The sequence below is a fragment of the Lobosporangium transversale genome, assembly GCF_002105155.1.
Source record: "Lobosporangium transversale strain NRRL 3116 chromosome Unknown BCR41scaffold_70, whole genome shotgun sequence".
Classification (NCBI taxonomy): Eukaryota; Fungi; Mortierellomycota; class Mortierellomycetes; order Mortierellales; family Mortierellaceae; genus Lobosporangium; species Lobosporangium transversale.
The window spans coordinates 37,990-57,676 of NW_019029048.1; the positions used below are offsets into that span (position 1 = coordinate 37,990).

General features: G+C 42.1%; 7 protein-coding genes across 7 annotated transcripts; 4 read left to right on the top strand and 3 right to left on the bottom strand.

The window, feature by feature from the left end:
- Window positions 1–40: 40 nt before the first annotated feature.
- Window positions 41–2,025, top strand: BCR41DRAFT_426549 (Neurochondrin-domain-containing protein). The gene is made up of 5 exons (XM_022030743.1): window positions 41–251; window positions 341–637; window positions 735–1,049; window positions 1,152–1,839; window positions 1,936–2,025. The coding sequence occupies exons 1-5, from the start codon at window positions 53–55 to the stop codon at window positions 2,009–2,011; spliced, it is 1,575 nt and encodes a 524-aa protein (XP_021875759.1). The 5' UTR covers window positions 41–52; the 3' UTR covers window positions 2,012–2,025.
- A 65-nt stretch (window positions 2,026–2,090) lies between these two features.
- BCR41DRAFT_364218 (hypothetical protein) lies at window positions 2,091–4,817 on the bottom strand (the record flags this gene model as incomplete). Its single annotated transcript, XM_022026009.1, has 8 exons — window positions 4,515–4,817; window positions 4,363–4,425; window positions 4,137–4,270; window positions 3,842–4,041; window positions 3,695–3,753; window positions 3,397–3,613; window positions 2,963–3,280; window positions 2,091–2,848 (listed from the first exon to the last, which is right to left on the bottom strand). Exons 1-8 carry the CDS (start codon window positions 4,811–4,813, stop codon window positions 2,093–2,095), a joined length of 2,046 nt encoding a protein of 681 aa, XP_021875760.1. The 5' UTR covers window positions 4,814–4,817.
- Window positions 4,818–4,949: 132 nt separating this feature from the next.
- On the top strand, window positions 4,950–7,822 carry BCR41DRAFT_364220 (hypothetical protein). Its single transcript, XM_022026010.1, has 9 exons — window positions 4,950–5,112; window positions 5,256–5,385; window positions 5,513–5,613; window positions 5,742–5,975; window positions 6,077–6,199; window positions 6,312–6,808; window positions 6,905–7,322; window positions 7,416–7,545; window positions 7,656–7,822. Exons 1-9 carry the CDS (start codon window positions 4,975–4,977, stop codon window positions 7,670–7,672), a joined length of 1,788 nt encoding a protein of 595 aa, XP_021875761.1. The 5' UTR covers window positions 4,950–4,974; the 3' UTR covers window positions 7,673–7,822.
- Window positions 7,823–8,043: 221 nt separating this feature from the next.
- BCR41DRAFT_401865 (hypothetical protein) lies at window positions 8,044–8,819 on the bottom strand (the record flags this gene model as incomplete). Its single annotated transcript, XM_022029254.1, has 2 exons — window positions 8,044–8,328; window positions 8,529–8,819. The coding sequence occupies 2 exons, from the start codon at window positions 8,817–8,819 to the stop codon at window positions 8,044–8,046; spliced, it is 576 nt and encodes a 191-aa protein (XP_021875762.1).
- Window positions 8,820–11,172: 2,353 nt separating this feature from the next.
- Window positions 11,173–13,462, top strand: BCR41DRAFT_364226 (pyridoxal phosphate-dependent transferase). Its single transcript, XM_022026011.1, has 3 exons — window positions 11,173–11,441; window positions 11,637–11,892; window positions 12,362–13,462. Exons 1-3 carry the CDS (start codon window positions 11,261–11,263, stop codon window positions 13,215–13,217), a joined length of 1,293 nt encoding a protein of 430 aa, XP_021875763.1. The 5' UTR covers window positions 11,173–11,260; the 3' UTR covers window positions 13,218–13,462.
- Window positions 13,267–16,157, bottom strand: BCR41DRAFT_426554 (hypothetical protein; the record flags this gene model as incomplete). Its single annotated transcript, XM_022030744.1, has 6 exons — window positions 13,267–13,331; window positions 13,505–13,850; window positions 13,983–14,602; window positions 14,701–15,100; window positions 15,187–15,525; window positions 16,140–16,157. 6 exons carry the CDS (start codon window positions 16,155–16,157, stop codon window positions 13,267–13,269), a joined length of 1,788 nt encoding a protein of 595 aa, XP_021875764.1.
- Window positions 16,155–19,663, top strand: BCR41DRAFT_364235 (RHD3/Sey1). Its single transcript, XM_022026012.1, has 8 exons — window positions 16,155–16,523; window positions 16,637–16,737; window positions 16,846–17,006; window positions 17,131–17,288; window positions 17,367–17,484; window positions 17,598–17,716; window positions 17,832–18,127; window positions 18,227–19,663. Exons 1-8 carry the CDS (start codon window positions 16,375–16,377, stop codon window positions 19,627–19,629), a joined length of 2,505 nt encoding a protein of 834 aa, XP_021875765.1. The 5' UTR covers window positions 16,155–16,374; the 3' UTR covers window positions 19,630–19,663.
- The last annotated feature ends 24 nt before the right edge of the window (window positions 19,664–19,687 follow it).

Genomic DNA, 19,687 nt, shown 5'->3' on the forward strand with positions numbered 1-19,687 from the left:
AGCACTTGAATTGCTTCTATTGAATGCATTATTGCACAAACATTGATCTGAAATGCACCACGCACAATTAAAGGAAAAGGATCAACTAGAGTCATCCCTCGAGTTGGTCCTACCGGAAAATAGTGATGAAGTAAAGTTCATTGGACTATTGCTCATGGCAGAGATCCTTCAACATGAGCAAGATTTAAATACCGTGACCCGATATATGGACAGTTTAGACTTTGCTTTTTTAAAGCGCATGATGCAAATCCGTAAGCACCCAGATCTGGATCTATGTGTTATTGCCCGAAGGATTTATCCAGGTCTCTAATTTTATTTTATTTCTTTTCTTTTTGGCTAGAACCACACGAAGTGCCAAAGAATGCGGGCGTCAATGCTGCAGAAATCCGCGCTATTTCTGTAGACATCATGAGCTGCTTTGCTCTGCATTGGCAGCTACTGACGAGGAGCGAGTTTAAAGATCAATTGCCCACCATGCTCAGTCTGCTCTCATCGACTGATGAGACTAGGGCTAGTGAAAAAATCTTACAGATCATGATCAAAGTTTCATCATATCCACAAGTATCTATGATCTTGACCAACCCTAGATATCAAGGGATTATCGTTGATTACATCCTTGATACATTTGACAGGAATGGTAATAGCTTGGCTTTTTTGGTTTAAAAGGATTGAGCATAAAGTATCTGTATTTATTTATTAATATAAAGTCATCTTGAACTATCTGATGCTGATAGACAAAGCACATGAGACCGCCATATCAATATTCAAACGTACGTTTTTGATCATTGAAGAGGGCTTCCACACAAATCCAACGACAGTACTCAGCATTACCAAGGCTTTTTTGCCCGTCATCATGACAAAGATCTCGAAACGATTTCAACGCGTGACAGAGACACACAAATCCGAAATATTACGGCTAATGACTGAATCATTGATCTTTTTACCAGAGAAGTATTTGAATCAACATGTAAAAGCACATCAAGAAGAGACAACGACGTGGACTAGGAGCATTAAATCAGGCCTGATTCAACTTTTGAGTACTCGACAAGGTATTTTTTTTTTTTTTTTTTTTTTTTTCAAATCGCACACAATTGTATAGATGTATCATGCGGTACCGTAAGCAATTTCTAATCCTAAATGACCTTCATCAGCGCCCTCTACTCGCGATAATACCTTCATACTAATCGGAATCCTTCTGAAGATGGGTCCTGAATGGCTTTATCCTGAACTCCCATCGTTATCAGCAATAAACCCTGCTACAAGCGCTTTCAACAAAAAGAAAACGCCTAGTACACTTGTCGCTTCCATGGAAACACTTTCACTCTCGGATGAGGAGATTGATAAAAAATTTGTGACATTAGTTGTACATCTGGCATGTGTCGAAGCGCGTGTGATTTTGGACGAACTTGCAGAAGATCTACCCAATGTAGATTGCAGTACCAAATCAAAGGGTGTCTTTAGCTCAGAAGAAGAAATCAAGCAGGCCAAAATTCGAAAGGAGCAAGTCCTACCAGTGACATACGAAATCCTTGAAGTTTCCATCCACTATTTAGTCCGTATGGAAACTGAACCCGAACTCGGTGGCCTTAGAGGACGGCCATTGTTTGATGCGACTACATTACTCAAGTTTCAGGACACACTCGTTGGTGCTTATTCAGCTATATTGGATTACTTGAAAGACTTGCAGCAAAGTGTTAACTACGATCCCGCATCGCTAGCGAAAAATTTGTTGTATCTGGCGTCAATGAGGGTCCTATCTTCGTTCTTGATTGAGGACGCCTCTCTGCAGACACAGGCCCTGCCACTGGTTGAACCGCTTGAAGCCGTAGTTCGCTATTGGTAAGTATGGGTCTGTAGGCATTTCCATAATAAGCTATCGGTAAATGAATCGGACTAAGGAATCTGGTACAATCCTTTTATTAACTAACGCAATAGCCGCAGCAAAGCTTCTTTCAAGTCAATAACCCCAACTTTGGAAATTATCCTTGACCGATTTCACGAAATCATTTAGTAATAAATGCCTGGTTAATACAATTTATCATTGATTCGAGTAAGAAGTTTATTATTATTATTGTTATTATTTTCATGGGGTTTATTGAGCCTGACGCGTCCTTTTGTTAGAGGATTGTGGCCTCAGCGCAGACAGTCGCTCATGAAGATTACTGTCATCTTTGATCAATCCCTGAATCTCTTCAACAGCATTGTTTCCTATCGCTGTATTCAACAATATTTTCTGAATATCATCTTGAATGGCAGTATAACAACTGTCTTGATATTTCACAACCGACTGGATGGCACTTGTGATCTCCTTTTCGAAGCTTGAATTCAGCTTCATAACCATTTTATCATCATTTTGCGTTTGGCTCATATATTCGTCTGGCAACTTTTTCGTAAAGCTCTTCAACATAACTAGAGCATTAGCTTTGGTCTGCTCCATGCGGTTATTAGCATCTCTGGCCTTAATGATAGCCTGCTGTCGCACAGCGTTTTCTATATGACAATGCGCCTGCCGCAATATAAGCTGCTCAGCAGCTAAAGAAGAGGCTGTCGCTGTTTCATACCAGAAACTGGGGATCATTTCAAGTACTCCTGCTTTCGACGCAGGCTGTTGTAGAGTTCTTTGATGAGTAACTTCGTATAACCGTTGGCTCTGTTCTGTAAGGGCCTGCAAGCCTTCCGCATCCCCTTTCAAGGTATATGCTTGGCTCTGGAGCAACTCAGACAGTTCTACAAATTCTTGAAAAATCGATTGGATGTCCTCAGAAATAGTATACGCCTTTTCAGGAACGCTCTCATGCTTAATTCTAATCATCTCCATTAATTTTCTTATAATTTTCTGCGCCTTGACCTATAAAAACATAGTGTTGTACAAATACAAAGAATAAAGGTTATTATAAACTATCCAAAGCACAAAAACGCATGTTGAAACATCTATGATGCAGCAATCGGAAAAACCACATACCATTCGCTGATCAACTGCTCTAGCTGCTTTGTTCATGGACTCTAACTTTGCACGCTGTTCAACCTTGGGGACCACACGATCTACTAAGTTTTCCTGCTCAGCTTGAATGAATTCTAGGGCGGTCCCTAAACCCTTCAAATGCGCTCTAGCTTCCTCAAGCTCCTGAATAAATGGAGCTAACGTCTTGTCATGATCAGGTCTTTGAGCCTGGAATCGCATCCTGGAATAAAGCTGATCTATCTCTTGCTTAAATGCTGAGATCTTGTTGAGGGCTAATTCAATTTGAACTACTCTTTCAAGATGATGATCACGAAAGATCTAAGATTCGCCAGAATATTGCATCAAGTCAATGATACAAAGTGTGGTATCGACAGAGCCAAGGCTGAAATAATAAATCACAAAAGTCCATGGCGACATGTAAATGCAACTCATACCAGTAGTAAATCCGACGCTTCAGAGCTGTCGTCTCTGTTCTGTGCTCTTGTAATCAAATCCTGTTGAGAAGCATCGGATGACATTAAAATATTCTCTTTCATACTCTTGACGATGTTTAGAAAGGAGTTGGTGCTATCATTGGTTTGCTGAATTTGCTTATATAGCTCCTCTACTCCCCATCCTCCTGGCAAAGTAATCTGTTTGATCGTTATATCACTGATAGAAGAAGTTACTAATATTGACAAGAGTAAGCTGAATTATTGAATGTCAAGAGGATAGGCAATAAAATAAACTTACTCAACAGTAGCTAATTTGACAATCTGAGAAATCCCTTCAAGCATGATCTTAAATATAACCTAAAGTTCCAATTAAACTTGCTTATTGTTTAGAGGCGAACGTACTCAAAAGGCGTCTATCCGTCGAGCTTAAGGACTTGTAGCTTACCTCTACCTTATGGGGATGTGATGTATGGCTTTTAAGAAGCGATGTATTCCTTGCTACCTTGGGGACAAGCTCGTGAAAGAGGGTATCAAACTCTTCTAGCACTCTAACTTTTTGTGAGCTTTGTTGATAATGAATCTCCTTCACTGATTGAGTTTGCCTTTGCCGCTTGATCTGTTTTTTCAGGTTTTTAATCTCTTGCTCTATGTATTAGTATGAATAGCAGCATCTTAGAACAGCCATACCATAAATCATCAACCTAAAGCGAAATTAAATAATGTAATAAAAGAATATATACGTTTATGAGCAATAGCATGGACGAGTTCGCGGACTTGCAGCGCCCTTAGCTGTCGCTCTGTGAGATTTGCTACTATTTGATCTGTTGCCTGTTTCATTGACTGGACTTGGCATGGCTGTTTTGCCTGTACAATTCTTGTGAACAGTAGCACAAACGATTAGGAAACAATTTTTTTTTTTTTCTGGACAGGTATATTACACCTTGGACTGTGAGCTAGATAACTTACGAGCGAGGCTTGATGTTTTCAACGAGATATTCAAACATTGGCGCACAAGGACTTTCACATAAACTGTTTAAAAGAATAACGATAGCTCATAAGACTCACACAAGAATGGACTTCCTCTGATGTAGTAGGCAATATAATATTCATAGACGAACCTTTCAAGAGCCTGAGAGCAAAATCCCTGCTCCTGCTGCTGTTGCAGGCTTAGGAGTAGAGATCTACCATGGCCTCGTATTTTCGCGTTATCCCTTTCAGGTCTATAATCAAGATCATGAATACTCCACCAATAGACTTGTTGAGCTAAGCTTTCAATGGTTTTTTGTTTTGAACCTTGACCTTGTTCCTCCGCTATAGACTTTGGTGTAAACCTCAGCGCTGCATCGATTTCTTGACGACTGGCATGGGTAGCAAGAGTGTGGCGTTTCTGTTTCTGAGAATGGCGATGCGGCTGCATTGTATTGAAGAAAGGAGCAAAAAAAAGACGTGTTTGTTTTGCCCAAATATGGACACATGGATTGATGGGACTGGCCAAAATAAAATGAAATAAATCTATGCATGTCTGTCTGTTGGTTTTATTGCTTCTCTGTTTTCTTAAGCCATTCCCATCATTACATCATGAATGACCCATATGAAGACAGGTCCATGCCCGCGGACTCGTCAGCTAGCGGCTACGATGAGGACGATCTTGCTGACATTGAGAACATGAAGCCCCCAGAGCTGGACTATTATGCTGTGTTGAATCTGTCCAAAACTGTATGTCGGTCCCATATGTCCATATATTCATATATATGGCATATCCATGTACTACTATTTGTTGAAATATGTACCCTATGTCAATAGTTGATGCTTCTGACTCATTGATTTATGATGTAAAATCTCTAAAACATACGAGATAGGCTTCAGAAGAGGACATCAAAGATTCGTACAAACGCTTGAGTAGGATCTTTCACCCTGACAAACACAGTGATCCAGCATTGAAGCAGGCAGCAGAGACAAAATTTCACGTTATCAACAAGGCCTTCGAAGGTACGATCGACAAAGTCTCATATTTAAAGCAGTGAAATAGGACAGAGTACTGAGTGGACCAGAGCTACATCTATAATGAAAATTGTCGATCAGAAAATAATGGTTCATCAATTACACGTGATTATAGTCCTGAGTAATCCTCAGCTTCGTACGGCGTATGATGAATACGGCGAAGAGGGTATTAACACGAAATGGGAGATTGGACACAGGGTTAAAACTCCTCAGGAGGTAGGCTGCCCTTCTATCGACGCTTTTTTCATCTAGCTAAAGAAAAAAAATATATACTTCAGGATCGTAGCTCATTAACATATATATTTCTGATATTTTCCATAAATGGAACTCGGTTTCGCCATTAGTTGCGTGAGGAATATGCTCGATTGGCTAGAGAGAAGAGGGAGATGGAGCTTGAGAGCTTAGTCCGATCCAGGAACGAAATTACAGTCAATATCAATGCGTCTAGAGTGTTTAAGGAAGAAGAGATTTTGACGCCTTTTGGAGGCACAGCATATGCGAAGAAGAATAGTGGTGGCTACTTAAGTGCGCTCAAAAGGACAGAGATCATGCAGCTATACATGAAGAACTCGTTTGAGGTGAGTCGGAGCTGGCTTTTGGACTACATATAACAATAATTTAAGGAATGTAGAAAATAACAGTTGTTGATCGGATTGACTTTTGATGCCTATTCTATTAGACTCAATTTGGTCCCCGGACTCAATTTATTGTAGGGGGACAGATGTCGTCTAGAAATGGCATGGGAGGTGGGAATATTATAGGGACAATTCGCCACACATTTAATGAGAAGCTGAATGTCGAGGTTTGGGATATATCCGAGCATTTTTATTTTCAATACCATGATGAACGCTCTCTATTTCTTAGCCATCTAATGCTGAGGCTTCCACATATCTCCCATTTCTTTCATACCTCAGTTAGGATCATCTCTTCTCAACCCCAGGATTGGCGTACTCAAAGGCACGTACTCAATTGATCCTTTAACGTTCATAACAGGATCAGCACAGGTGCGAAACTTCCAAGGCCCAGCACCTCTTGTCTTGACGTTTGGTCGGAGGATCACAAAAGGAGCTACAGGGTATATGACATACCGCACAGGAGAATGGGCGATTGGCAGCTGGGGACCTGTTTTTGAGAGACGCCGAGAATTTTCATCCTTGGCGCTCGGTGTCAGCTCACAGGACGAGAACAGGGCCTATCAGATTGAGGTTCAAACAGGGCTCATGCAGTCGCATATATCTGTGGATCATACATGGACTCTAGACCGCTCCACTAAAGTGCGTGTGGGCGGAAATGTATCTACGACTGCTGGAATTCATGCTAGTATCGGAGGTGACCGCAAAGTCACTCAGCATGTTAAAGTTGGACTTGCGCTTGAAGTTAGCCTCTCTGGAATTGTCATTTTTAATATTAAGTACATCTTTTTTTGTATAAAATTTTTACTTTCTCTTTCAGAAACGATGTATGTGCATTCTGACTTAATAATATTTCTTTTGTTCCTATCTTACAGAGTCAAGCGCTTGGGTCAAAGTCTAACTGTACCTATCATTCTCGCGGGGGAGTTCAACCCAAAAATTGCTTTCTGGGCAGCTGTTCTTCCCATTTGCGCCATCACCGCATTAGACACAGGTTATGTCAAGCCCAAGAGGAAAAAGGAGCGCGCACAAAAGATTGCGGAGCTCCGCCACATCCACGCAGACTTTATCGCGAAACAAAAGAAGGAGGCTGAAGAAGCAATTGAGCTCTTGAGAGAGTCAACCGCCCGCAAAATGCTCCAAGAACAAGAAAAGGATGGGCTTGTGATTGTGCAGGCTCATTATGGAAACCTTGACGCAGCGCCAGAGCTCGGTTTGGTTGTGGATGTGACGATCCCTGTGCAGGCACTTGTGAACAACTCACAGCTAATCATGCCCGCTGGTCATTCCAAGGTAATAGACACGTTTCATTTTTCCACCTTGGACAATGCTTTAGACGTCAAAAAGGATATGCTAATAGCAATGTCGTCTTCTTTTTCAATATAGTCACATATTTTAGGGTTTTATGATCCATGCTTAGGCGAGAAGAAGCAATTGAAGATAAGATACGAGTTTCAAAGGAGGATGCATGAAGTTGTCGTAACAGACCTGGCGTCTGTCGCCGCTCCTGTTCGATGTAAGTGTGTCTTGCTCCCCCTTCCTTTTTCTTTCTTTGTTCCAGTAGAACTAAAAGTGCCCGGTCTTTTTGAGTTTCGCGTCTAACTCTGCGTTTCTGCCTCTTTTTAGCTCATCTTTTGGCATAATAGAGTAATGAATTTAATAATTAAGTGCTTGCGACAATTCCATAGAAGGTGGATGGGCATGCGCTGGACTTGTACGACTTAAAAAAGTCGCCTGCACATTAATAGATAGTCTCGAAGAAAATAAAAAAGATAGCAATCGCTAACTTATAGAAGTAAAACATCCTCTTTATTCATTAATATGTTGAATTAACCGGTATAAATATCCCTTAGATGTTGAATGAGTGTGAAGATGCCGGATTTCTGCCACAGATCTACAAGTCATTAACCTCATGGCCGAAACCATCGGTATGACGTCCTGGCTGCCAACCTTGCAACGCGCGCCACTGAGATGTAAATGAATTATTATTATTATTATTATTATTTTTTCCCCTTCACTTAGACTCTAATGAGTAGCCTTGTTCCCGACTCTGCGTCTGCTCTTCCTCCACCTCCTGGTCCTCTTCTTTTTCAAATCGAAATGCTGAATCATGAAAGTTTTTCCAGAGCTCCGATAGTTGTCCAAACTCTTGTCCAATAGTAACAATAGTATCGAGGTTGCGCTGAAGAATCGTGATATTAGTGATCATCTGACCCAACTCCAGATTGATATCGGTGATGAGCCTCGTCCGCTCTTCTTCAAAGGCCAGGTCTTCTTCAATTGTTTGTCCATTGGATTCCTGCATGATGGCCAACAATTGGAGAATCGGAGGTGATGTAATTGAGACCACACAATTTGAAGAAAAAAGCCACGTTTTTTCATTAACCTCCAATAATATCTACCATGTTGTTTTAAAATACAGTTCTAAATGTATGCAAGCATTTACACATTGTTGTTTGCTGCTAATGCTTTTTTATTAAATTTGTAAATCTTTTAGACTTTGCGTTCGAGATCGCCTTTGACTTCGTTGGCATGACCGCGAGCCTCCATCGATGTGTTGCCTGTCAGTGATCCGACAGTCTGTTGGACCTTGCCTTGGGCTGTGTGGCCTGCTCCCTCAGCATGTGTCTTGGCATCGGCTGCAGCTTGACGAGCCTCAGCTCCGGCTCTCTGCTCGGCTCCTGAGGCTGCGAGGCTATTGTTTCCGATAGTCTCTCCGACAGTCTGCTTGGCGCCTCCGATGTACGAGTTGGCAGTGTTAGAGATACGATCAGAGATGTTGTTAGACATGATGAAAAGTCGTGGGTAGTTGGTTTAAGAGTTTCTTTTGCTTTTGGTTGTTGTAGTTGCTTTTGTGGAGTGGGTTGAAGTTGAAGTTTTGCATCAGCGAGGACCATCCTCTTTTTATACCTTTTTTCCTCGACGGACCTGTTCATCAATATCGATGATGATGACAATGACGATGACAATGACAATGATGATGATGACGATGATGATAATGGTGATGATAACGGTGGTGGGAAAGCACATGAAAGGCGATAGACAGCATGATTTTGGAAACAATGCCAATCATTATGAGATCATTGTAAGCACAAATTGGGAACCTATAATTTCGATCAATCCAAAAAGGAAACCAGCACATTTCCCCTTTTCACTTTTGCTATGTGAGGAGACTCTGACAGGAACAAACTCAAGATATTCGAGCGACATGATCTTATTGGTCAGCAATAACAAAATGACATCATATCTAAAACGAAACCTAGCGCTTTTGAAGTAGCAGAACAAGCAGAAAACTATCGCACCAGCAACCACAACCACGTTTCGAGGGTCAGCCAGGGAAGCTTGATTTTCGAGCATGCGAAAATTAAGTAGAGGTATATCGATGGTGCGGTACCAGTTAAGCTGCTGGGTAGCCTTGTGTCATTGCGCATGGCTATCAAGAGACGGTGGGTGTTTGTTAGAGATGTGCCGAATGAGGTACATTGTAGCGAAAGAAAACGCTGGACTTACGATTTTCCTGAACTCAGGTGCTGCTGTCTTTCCTGCATCTCGATATCTGTTGTTTAATATAGCATTGGCGGGCCACTCCATCGTAAGCAGAGGTGGCCTGCTTCGGTTGTACGAATATCCTAAATAGGGTTGCAAGGTTATCTCTCATATATTCTTCTGGATGACTCCGGTGCTTCTGCAATATTCTTCAACAATAGTCCTCACATCACGTCCAACAATCTCTCTCATCAACTTTAAATTGGTAACGATTCCCGAGCCGCAAATACTAGGTTCATAATCATTGCCGGAGATCACTGCCAGTGTGGTCAGATGGTTGTCACTGGGCAGCTTGAGTATCGTACAGATATTGTCCTGAACATATTCCATAACCTTACGATATCTTACCTGTCTCCCGGTTTTTTCGATGTTGGCATAGACGAGAGCGTCACTGTTGATGGTGAGGACTGACTACGTCATCGGGACTGCAGTCGCGAGCAACCTGAACGATCATTTCTACTTATTCAAGCGTCACAGTCCATCCTTGTTGTCATAGGTATCACGCCGAAGAGAAAAACGAAACGTCATTTTTCTATATTTTTTTCTCGCTGTAACATGCTGCTGTTTTAATGGCGGTGGCTGCTGAGCAACACAACCCTCAAGGACATCTAGATCCAGATTTATTGCACCAGCTGGATGAGATGAGGGCTTAAGGGAGGAAAGAAAAGGATATTAGGTCAAAAAATATCCCACTCGATTGCACACATCTCGTTATAATGCTGCAGAAGACTCTGGGTTCTAGCACTGTTGAAAATGGTGGTTTCCTTCCTATCAAAAAAAAAAGGCGGGGGCGCTATTTGGTCACGTGCATCCCATTAACTCACTATTAAATCCACAAATTGATATTCCCCGCTTTTGATCATTTATTCATTCTGGAGGTTCGATCGGGCTCCAGCTTAGCTTGATGGCAATTGACAGGAAGATCATTTCCCAATTTTGCTAAACCATCGCCGCTATTGTAGAATTTGTAGGGAAATAACAGGAAAAGTAAGGATCGATCCGTCATTCCCCTTTGGGAATCACACTCATCAACTTTTGTGTAAATAAAATAGATTGTATTTATGGTATGGAAACGCATGCTAGCCGCTTCGGTCTCAAAACATGAAAGCCTGCTGTGCATATTAATTTTTCATGACGAGGATGTTGAATTCCATAAAACAAATAAAAAACGCGGAACAAAAATAAAAGAACAAACCTAATCATATTCATTAGATTTGTGGGATGTAAACACCTGTGGAGAGTAAAAAGTGTGGGTTGTGTAAAAAAAATTTAGAACAAAAATGGGTGAAAACGGCCGTGCTCACGCAACAGATCTGCAACGAAAAAGCTGCGGCTGTTTGTATAATAAGAAGTACGTTCAAAAAAAAAAAAAGTCGGAATAGTTAGGGACTAATCAGACTTTGACTAATAACCCATTTAAGGTTTTTATTTTTGACAGGGTGCATCCACACAAGTCCACGGGGACTGATCCACGGACAACTGTTTTTTTATAACTTGACCCCTGCCCATGTCTATCCCGGAGGAACAAGGGAAAGAAGTAAGAAAGAAAAGAAAAGAAGAGAGAGGAGAAGGAAGAGAAGCAAGAGAAGGACACATCTATTCTGTTTGACAACCCCATCCATCCGGGACCCTTCCTCTTACTCTTTCTCCTCCTCTCTTTTTTTTTCAGCCACTTCAACTGCAAAATGAATTTGCTCCGTCCATTGTTTGTCCGGCAGACACGCAGTCGGCTGTCGTCTATTTCAACTCGCTCCTCTTTGCTTCCTTCTTCTCTTTTCACTCACAGAACCACTCTCCCTATCCTCGTTCGTTTCACTTCTAACCTTTACTCCACAATGTCCTCTCATAAACTTTGCATGATTCCTGGTATGTCCTTTGTTATTGAGTGTTTTATTATTGCTGTTATTATTTTCATTCCCATTCATACTCCATGGCATGTTAAAACACATGCACTCATGTGTTGATGTAATGGCACAGCTATGCATTACAAAAAAAAAAAAAAAACGGTTTGTTTGTGTACATAATTACTGACAATGATCCTTGTTTTTTAATTGATAATAGGACCCATTGAGTTCCATGAGGACGTCCTCCAGGCTATGGCCACTCCTGCGACCTCTCATGTCGCCGCTAACTTTATTCCTGTTTTTGGTGAGTCCATTGAGCTCTTGCGCCAGGTTCTCTTCACCTCGGGACAGCCCTTCATCATTGCTGGATCCGGTACTTTAGGTTGGGATATGACCGCCAGCAACTTGATCGAAGCTGGTGAGGAAGTCCTTGTCTGTAATTCTGGCTACTTTGGTGATCGTTTTGGAGAGTGGTAAGTCTATTCATCTTCTGTTTGTTCTATCTCGCCCAGCTACATGCATGCCTGGTCAATTTAAGGAGAGGAATAGAGATAGGTGCGGTCATTCGGATCCGGATCACTGTTATAGACAACACATGGCAAACGGTCACCACAATTCTACGATTCCGCCAAAGCTATCGCCACTTAAAAAAGTCGGGACGATAACTTTTTCCTGGATACTTCTATTCTGCGGGGAAATTTTTTAGATCAGTCAAACACTACGTCAAATAGCCCATTGTCTCAGCAGAATACATATTATATTGTGGTCAGGCAGAAAGAGGGAAAGGAGATCAGGACCTAATTGATGATATGGGTGTTGAATGCCAAAAGACAGCCAAAAGGATAGAAAGAGTGTACAGCAATGGAAATTCCCACGTTCCCCTGGTGTTATGAAACGTATAAATGGCTCATGAGTCGTTGATTTTGAATATATCTATTTTAGCTTGGAAACTTATGGTGCCAAGGTCACTCACATCCGCGTTCCCGTTGGCGAGGCTCCTCAGTTGGCTGCTGTTGCCGCTGCGCTGAAGGGCAAGAAATACAAGGCTGTTACCATTACCCACGTTGATACTTCCACCGGTGTTCTTTCTGACATCAAGGGCATTGCAGAGGTTGTCCGTAAGGAGTCTCCCGAAACCCTTGTTGTCGTTGATGGTGTCTGCTCTGTCGGTTCAGAGGAAATCCGTATGGATACCTGGGGTATTGATGTCGTCGTTACTGCCTCCCAAAAGGCCCTCGGCGCTCCTCCTGGTCTCTGTGTCATGGGTGTCTCCGAGCGTGCCATTGGTGTCTTCAAGGCTCGCAAGACCCCTGTTCCTAACTACTACGCCAACTGGACCCGCTGGTTGCCCATCATGAATGCATATGAGGCTCGCAAGCCCTCTTACTTTGCCACTCCTGCTGTTCAGAGTGTCTTCGCTCTCCATGTCTCGTTGAAACAGATCGTTGCACAGGGCCTTGAGAATCGCTTCATACTTCACAAAGAGGCCTCCGCTAAGGCCAAGAAGTTTATCCATGACTTGGGCTTGAAGCTTGTTCCCACCAGCTTGGACCACGCTGCTAATGGTATGTCCGCTGTCTACTATCCTGAGGGCATCTCTGCTACTGATCTCTTACCCAGAATGGCTGCTCATGGTATTGTTGCTGCCGGTGGTCTCCATGTTGATATTGCTCCCAAGTACTTCCGTATCGGCCACATGGGTATCTCCGTGACTGAGCCCGAGCGTGGCCACTTAGATACCACGTTGAATGCCCTCAAGAGTGCATTGAGCGAGTGTGGCTACAAGGGTGCCTTGTAAAAAAAAGGCAGAAACTTGAACAAAAACATTTTCCTTCCTATTGTATTTATCATTCTCTCTCCAAATTCTTCCACCTAGAAAATGATGGCAGCACATTTCTGATTGAAATTGCCACTGTTTGTTCGTTGTGTACCATCAAAAGAAAAATAATAATAAAAAACATATTCTTTGCTTGGTTCCATTGGAATGTATTTCAAAACCATGCATGATTATAGTCCGTAAAAAGAAGAAATGTATTAGAACACAGAAATAAATAAATAAATAAATTAACCAAGAAAAAAAAGTACTATCAAGCCCTCCTGGACCCAGCAAAGGTCCTTTCGGTGGTCTTGATCCCTCTACTCCTCCTCCTCCTTCATCTGAAAATTTCCTTTTTGTGGATCTGCTACTACCACCACCACTGCCACCACTACCTCCACCGCCGCCACTACCGCTAGAAGCTTGGCCTTGAGTTCCTCCGTCCGGCGGCATATATTTTGCAGGTCGTTTTTGCTCTCTTATCTGCGACTCACAGACCCTTGCGATGTTCTCAGCACCAACAGCATCTCGATCAAAGTATGCTTTACAATTTCGACAGTACTTGGATCGAAAAGGAACATTCTCCAATATACTGTCACAGTGAGGCCGTGGACACTTGGCAGATATGTAGTATTCATGACAACCTACAATGGGGTAGTCTAGAGATTTTGCCTGTTCGAGCCAGATTTAACACTCGTTAAAAAAAGACTCAAAAATTAAATGTCATTGATCAAGGGATTTTTTTACCTTTTCAACAAGCTTCTTCATCAATATCCCATGCTTCGATACTTGTCCTCGGTTTGTCTTGAATGATCCTAGTCCAATACAGATCACCGCATTCGTATTGGCATCTCTTCTTCTTCCATTGCTTCCGCCCGCAAGCTTCAGAATTGCCTTGATCACATAATCAACCCATCCGTTCTGTGCTTTTCTAATATCCCAGCTATTCCGAACAAACCACCCGTCATTATAGAAATCGACAAGCGCCCTATATATAGTCTCCCTATTGTCGTCACTGGTCCCAGATCCACTGCTACTACTGGCCTCAACTCCACTGCTACTACCGGTCCCTGCTCCACTGCTACTACTGGTCCCAACCCCACTACCAGAGAAACTACCTCCAGTACTTGATGGAGCTTGATTTAGCGACAAGCTGATATAAGCGAAATACTGTGTTAAAGTAGGCCTTGAGAATGACGGAATATTGCTTTCAATCTCTGTAATTCCTCTTCTAAGCTTTCGCCTCTCTAGCTCGCCCTGAAACTTCTTGGATGGTTTGTAAAGGTACGCTCTAGAAATCCGGAGGATCTCACGTTCGTTAGGTTCCCTTGGATCCAACTTTGCAATTGTCATCGAGTACCTTTCGCCTGGATCGATCCCAATGATAATGGTACTTTCGGAGGGAGGGCATGCTGCCTGGGTGTCATATTTAACTTCTACATTCTCGAGGAGACGGGATCTCTACCTCTTTTTTGCTTCGATGTGTCAAAGGCAAGAAGTGTTAGGGCAAGGCCGTTTGTAAAGAACGATGTCCGTAGTTTCCTTCTAGGGCCATCATCAGATTGCAGTCCAACGTCCTTGTATCCTTTCAAGGAAAACAGCTCCTGCAACAATATCCCCTTGTAGTTAAGGATCTTGTCCTCTGCAGCCCCCTTGGTACTCATGTTTAGTTCCAACAATTGGACTATTTCCTCTCGAACTGTTGGATTAGACCATAATATATCCAGGAGACAGACTTCCGTTAAGCAGAGAGACCGAGGCAAGAAAGCAGACGTAGGGAAATACAGATATTTTTTGGCAGTTGCATTTTGCTCAAAAAAGAATTGGATGGAATTTCTTCCATCGCCTGGAATATCTATGTCAAACTAGACATTATATTGAAGAAATGATTAGGAACATTTCTATAAACATATTATAAGATAACCTCAAAATATTATAATATCATATTTACCTGCGCATTCCGATAGTGAGACCTTAGCGCTGCTTGAACAGGGACCATGACCATCCGAGACGACTTGCCGATCACCAAATCGGGATAGATCTGGTTTAAAGGACCAAGCCCTGTCTTTGCATAGAAGTATTCGTATGCTTTGAGCTGGGACGGCTTGGCTACGTTCCCTTCGCCTTTTTTCTTCACTTCCCTGCTATACCTAGATAATGGACTCATCACTCCGTGATACAACGCAGCAAGGCCGTAAATAAAGTCCCTGCTATCAAGAACTTCATCTAGGAGTTGTGGGAGACCAGCTGGATTGGATGGCCCAGTAATCTCTTTATTTCTATGCTTGGTCTAGCTGGTGTTTTTTTATGGGGAGGACTATTTAGACAACATATAGACCCCACATATCTTAATCATAATAAATTGGTTTGGTGGCATTGTTGTAAAAAACATCTTTGCTTAAGGGACAGAAAGATAGACACAATCAGGAAAAGGCAGGACAAAGAGTGTCAACAAGATTGACAAGAGAAAGTAGAGTCAAATAACCTTGACTACAAACAGCACCATAGAATGTCAAAAGAAAAGATGGGAGCTTTATAGGTGAGCTCACAAACTGAGTTACCGGAAGACAAATGCTTGTTGTGAAAAGGGAAAAAGATAAATGGCAAGATGAACTGCAGGTGAAGAATAAGACATGTGGGGAAACTGAAGACTTTATTAAGAAAGAAGTTTCTTTGGCTTTTATACTCGGTAGTTTCTAGGTGAGACGGACCCGCCTATGACTACAAAGGCTTTGCGCAAAGATTCCTTTAAGCTGGTTCGACAGATTAGTGGATACAAAATCAAGCGAGTCAATTGGCTGCCAATACATTTAAGAGTATTCAAAAAATATAAGGGATCGCGACCAAATGGAACGGGCTATACTTTAATGATTGAACGCACGGAGGTCTACTGTAGTCAATTACCTGCTTGTCTGTCAACATGATGTGTGCTTTTTTTATTATGTATATTTTGCTTTCAAGCAGGCTTGTTTCTGTTTCTGTCTTTCTTTTCATTTGTTCATATCGCCAATTTTAGTTCACATTCATTCATTCACTCATTCATTCACTGACATTGCGTCTCTTAACACTTCTTATTAGCAATAATATACAATAACGCTTGACCTTGTAAGATTGAAGTGGTAAAAGTCAAATTTAAAATATGGCTATGGTACCAGATGTCGATTATCTCTCGAAGCAAAGAGCTAGTACAGACTTTATCAATGCAACCGTCACCATGGGGACGCCCACATCTCCCGAAAAGGAACTCTTACCACGCCTTCATCTCATCAACGAACAAAAGGAGTTTAGGTAAAAGATCATGGGTATCAAGGAAAAAAATCTTTGTACGGACAGAGGATGGTGGACTCTGCCTGGTATTAACTCGCTTCTCCTTCTCCATCATTTGATTCTGAATATCGAAGCGACGACCTGCTGACTTTTATCAATGAAAAATGGGGTCTCAAGGATACAGGCTTTAACTACAACCTTGCAGCGATCTTTGGAAGCCAGAGCACTGGCAAGAGTAAAGTATCAATGTATTAATGCCAGCCATACAAGCAAATCAACGAAGCATAAACGGTTTTATGAGAAAAGAAAGTTTAAGTGGTATTACACCAACATATACACATAGGCACTCTACTCAATCGACTCTTTGGAACCAACTTTGACGAAATGTCAGAATCATCCAGACAGCAAACAACCAAGGGTATCTGGATTAGCAAAGGCAAGGATATGAAGGTCCTGATCATGGATGTGGAAGGAACCGATGGCCGTGAGCGTGGCGAGGATCAGGTAAAGAAGTATATTTCATGTTCTAAGAAAAAAAAAGTCATGGCATCTATTGAATTAAAAAAGAATTGTGTCATACCTTGGTATGACAACAATTTCACCAACACAACCAATATGTCGAATTTAGGATTTTGAGCGTAAAAGTGCCCTATTCTCTCTGGCTACATCAGAAGTTTTGATTGTCAATATGTGGGAGCATCAAGTTGGACTCTACAATGGCGCAAATATGGGTTTGCTCAAGACTGTATTCGAGGTTAATCTTCAACTCTTTGGTGGTAACCGAGGGTAGGAATAACTAAGACATTCTTTTTTGACACGTGGTGTATTCTAAAGCTGACAAACATTTTGCTCTGCACATTATAGAAAAGAAAAAACGCTACTTTTTTTCGTGATCCGTGACCATGTCGGGTCTACGCCTCTCGCGAACTTGTCAAACACGTTGCGATCCGACCTGGAGAGGATTTGGGGCGGCCTATCTAAGGTATTTTTTAATTAATTTAGCCTCGTTCTTTTCTGATATAGTTTTTTTTTTTTTTTTTTTTTTTTTTTCACAACAGACTAGTAATACCCGAGATTTGATATCAAATGTGTTAGCCTGAAGGACTGGAGGACTGCAAAATTACAGAGTACTTTGACTTTACGTTCACAACTTTGCCTCACAAGCTGCTCCAACCTGACATGTTTGAAACCGAGGTTAGCCAGTTACGCTCAAGGTATACGTCTTTTTTTTTTTTTTTTTTTTTTTTTTTCCTTCTTACCCCCACAATGTGCCTTTTAACCAAGATATGCAAACGAGCTTATATTACATCCTCCTACGCCATGCGTTAGATTCTCCGATTCATCCGATCCAAACTACGTCTTCCAACCTCAATATCAGCGACGTGTTCCAGCAGATGGTCTTCATATTTATGCTAAGGGCATTTGGGAAAAGATTATGACGAACAAAGATCTTGATCTGCCTACCCAGCAGGAGTTACTAGCGCAGTTCCGATGTGATGAGATTGCAAATGTTGCGTTCTCAGCGTTTGTGGAGGCGATAAAGGATTTTAAACGGCCTATTGAATCCGGCCATTTAGTGGAAAACTTAGGGCCAAGAATGAAGGAAATTCGCGATACCACTATCAGTAAGGCCCATATATAGGTTGTAAGGTTAAGGATATTTGATTAGGGTCCTCACATACATTAACGCCTATTGCCTTTTGTTTGTGTATGTTACCCACTAGAATCGTTCGACAAGGATGCATCACGCTATCATTCCGATGTGTACAAACGCAAGCGCAGCGAAGTTTTAACAAAAGCCAACTCGATGCTCGAATCCTTCTTCGTGGGACAGCTTAAGAATCTGCACAAAAAAGCTGTCCTACTTTTTTCTGGTCAGCTTCAAGAAGCTCTCAAAGTAGAAGGCACAGAGTTTGCAGGCACGGCGGCAGCCGCTCATAAGGATGCTGTTGGTTTCTTTCTCACAGGCGCAAAGGCTATCAAATTGGATGATACAGATTGGGAATACGAAGAGGAGATCTATCAGCTGGAGAATGATTTGAAAGAACTTTCGGCTACTCAGAAGGAGAAGGAGATTACCAAAATGCAGGCAACGTTGGAGAAGCATCTGAAGAAGGAGTTGGATGAGCCTATCAAACTGGTATTGGATCAACCAGGGCCTGGTATGTGGGGTCGTGTAGTGACAATCTACATGCGAGCAGTTGACAATACTGAAAAACTGTTACAGAAGAAGGCCAAATCATTTGATTTAAAGGATGAGGAGCTTGAGCAATTGGTTACAAAGCTTAAGAGACAAGGGTGGATCTTAACTACAAAAAAAGTCCACAACGAGTCTGTTGATGGACTGATGATCTACAAGCTCATAAATCGATTTGAAGAGAGGTTCCAGAGAGATGAAAGAGGGCTTCCAAGGGTTTGGAAGCCAACGGACGATATCGACACTCCTTTCCGTAACGCTCGCGATGAAGCCATTGCATTAATTCCTCTCTATGCACATATCGATAACACAGACCCAGCTACAGGCACAAAGCTCACGCTCGAGTCTACGGACGACTTTGACTTTGATCAATCACTCATTGTGATTTCAGAGTCGCGGCAGCAGGAGCTAGCCAACCAATTGAGACGCAAGGCAGATGCAACTTTTGTCGAAGCGAAGCGATCGGTAGTGGCGACACAGGCCAAGGTCCCATATTGGGTTGGTGTCGCATTAGTAATCCTGGGCTGGAATGAGTTCATGACCATCGTCACCAATCCACTATATCTATCTATCACCATGACGTTGGGCGTACCCTTTGCTGCACTTTGGTATCTTAATATGCTAGGCACTGTTCAGACTGTGGGCTTACGAGTTTATGAACAAGCAATGATCCTTGGTAAAGAGAGACTGAGAGAGACGATTCAACAACCGGAACCTATCAAGTTGCAGAGTGGCATGGCTGGAAATGAGGAACATGATCATAACAACGATGTCAGTGATGCTATAAATGCTGGTAGCAGGGGTAATGGTACGGAGAAGCATTTACTGCATCATCGCGGCTCTGCGCGGTCGTTAAGTCTAGCCGGCGGTTGGCACGAGAACAATCAAGAGATTGAGCTTAATGGATTTAAAGACAAGGAAGCACTGTAAATACAATAACAAATAAATAAAAACGAACTAGCAGATAATAAGATGCAGAAAGTTTATT

What these genes read in the sequence shown, in the direction of transcription:
- BCR41DRAFT_426549 (XM_022030743.1), top strand. Translation starts at nt 53, where the DNA reads ATGCACCACGCACAATTAAAGGAAAAGGATCAACTAGAGTCATCCCTC. An exon ending in TGATACATTTGACAGGAATG is followed by an intron (nt 638 to 734) that starts GTAATAGCTTGG and finishes TGATGCTGATAG; the next exon opens with ACAAAGCACATGAGACCGCC. An exon ending in ACTTTTGAGTACTCGACAAG is followed by an intron (nt 1,050 to 1,151) that starts GTATTTTTTTTT and finishes GACCTTCATCAG; the next exon opens with CGCCCTCTACTCGCGATAAT.
- BCR41DRAFT_364220 (XM_022026010.1), top strand. Translation starts at nt 4,975, where the DNA reads ATGAATGACCCATATGAAGACAGGTCCATGCCCGCGGACTCGTCAGCT. An exon ending in GGGTTAAAACTCCTCAGGAG is followed by an intron (nt 5,614 to 5,741) that starts GTAGGCTGCCCT and finishes TTTCGCCATTAG; the next exon opens with TTGCGTGAGGAATATGCTCG. An exon ending in ACATGAAGAACTCGTTTGAG is followed by an intron (nt 5,976 to 6,076) that starts GTGAGTCGGAGC and finishes CTATTCTATTAG; the next exon opens with ACTCAATTTGGTCCCCGGAC.
- BCR41DRAFT_364226 (XM_022026011.1), top strand. Translation starts at nt 11,261, where the DNA reads ATGAATTTGCTCCGTCCATTGTTTGTCCGGCAGACACGCAGTCGGCTG. An exon ending in TAAACTTTGCATGATTCCTG is followed by an intron (nt 11,442 to 11,636) that starts GTATGTCCTTTG and finishes AATTGATAATAG; the next exon opens with GACCCATTGAGTTCCATGAG. An exon ending in GGTGATCGTTTTGGAGAGTG is followed by an intron (nt 11,893 to 12,361) that starts GTAAGTCTATTC and finishes TATCTATTTTAG; the next exon opens with CTTGGAAACTTATGGTGCCA.
- BCR41DRAFT_364235 (XM_022026012.1), top strand. Translation starts at nt 16,375, where the DNA reads ATGGCTATGGTACCAGATGTCGATTATCTCTCGAAGCAAAGAGCTAGT. An exon ending in AACGAACAAAAGGAGTTTAG is followed by an intron (nt 16,524 to 16,636) that starts GTAAAAGATCAT and finishes TGAATATCGAAG; the next exon opens with CGACGACCTGCTGACTTTTA. An exon ending in GTTAGCCAGTTACGCTCAAG is followed by an intron (nt 17,717 to 17,831) that starts GTATACGTCTTT and finishes GCCATGCGTTAG; the next exon opens with ATTCTCCGATTCATCCGATC.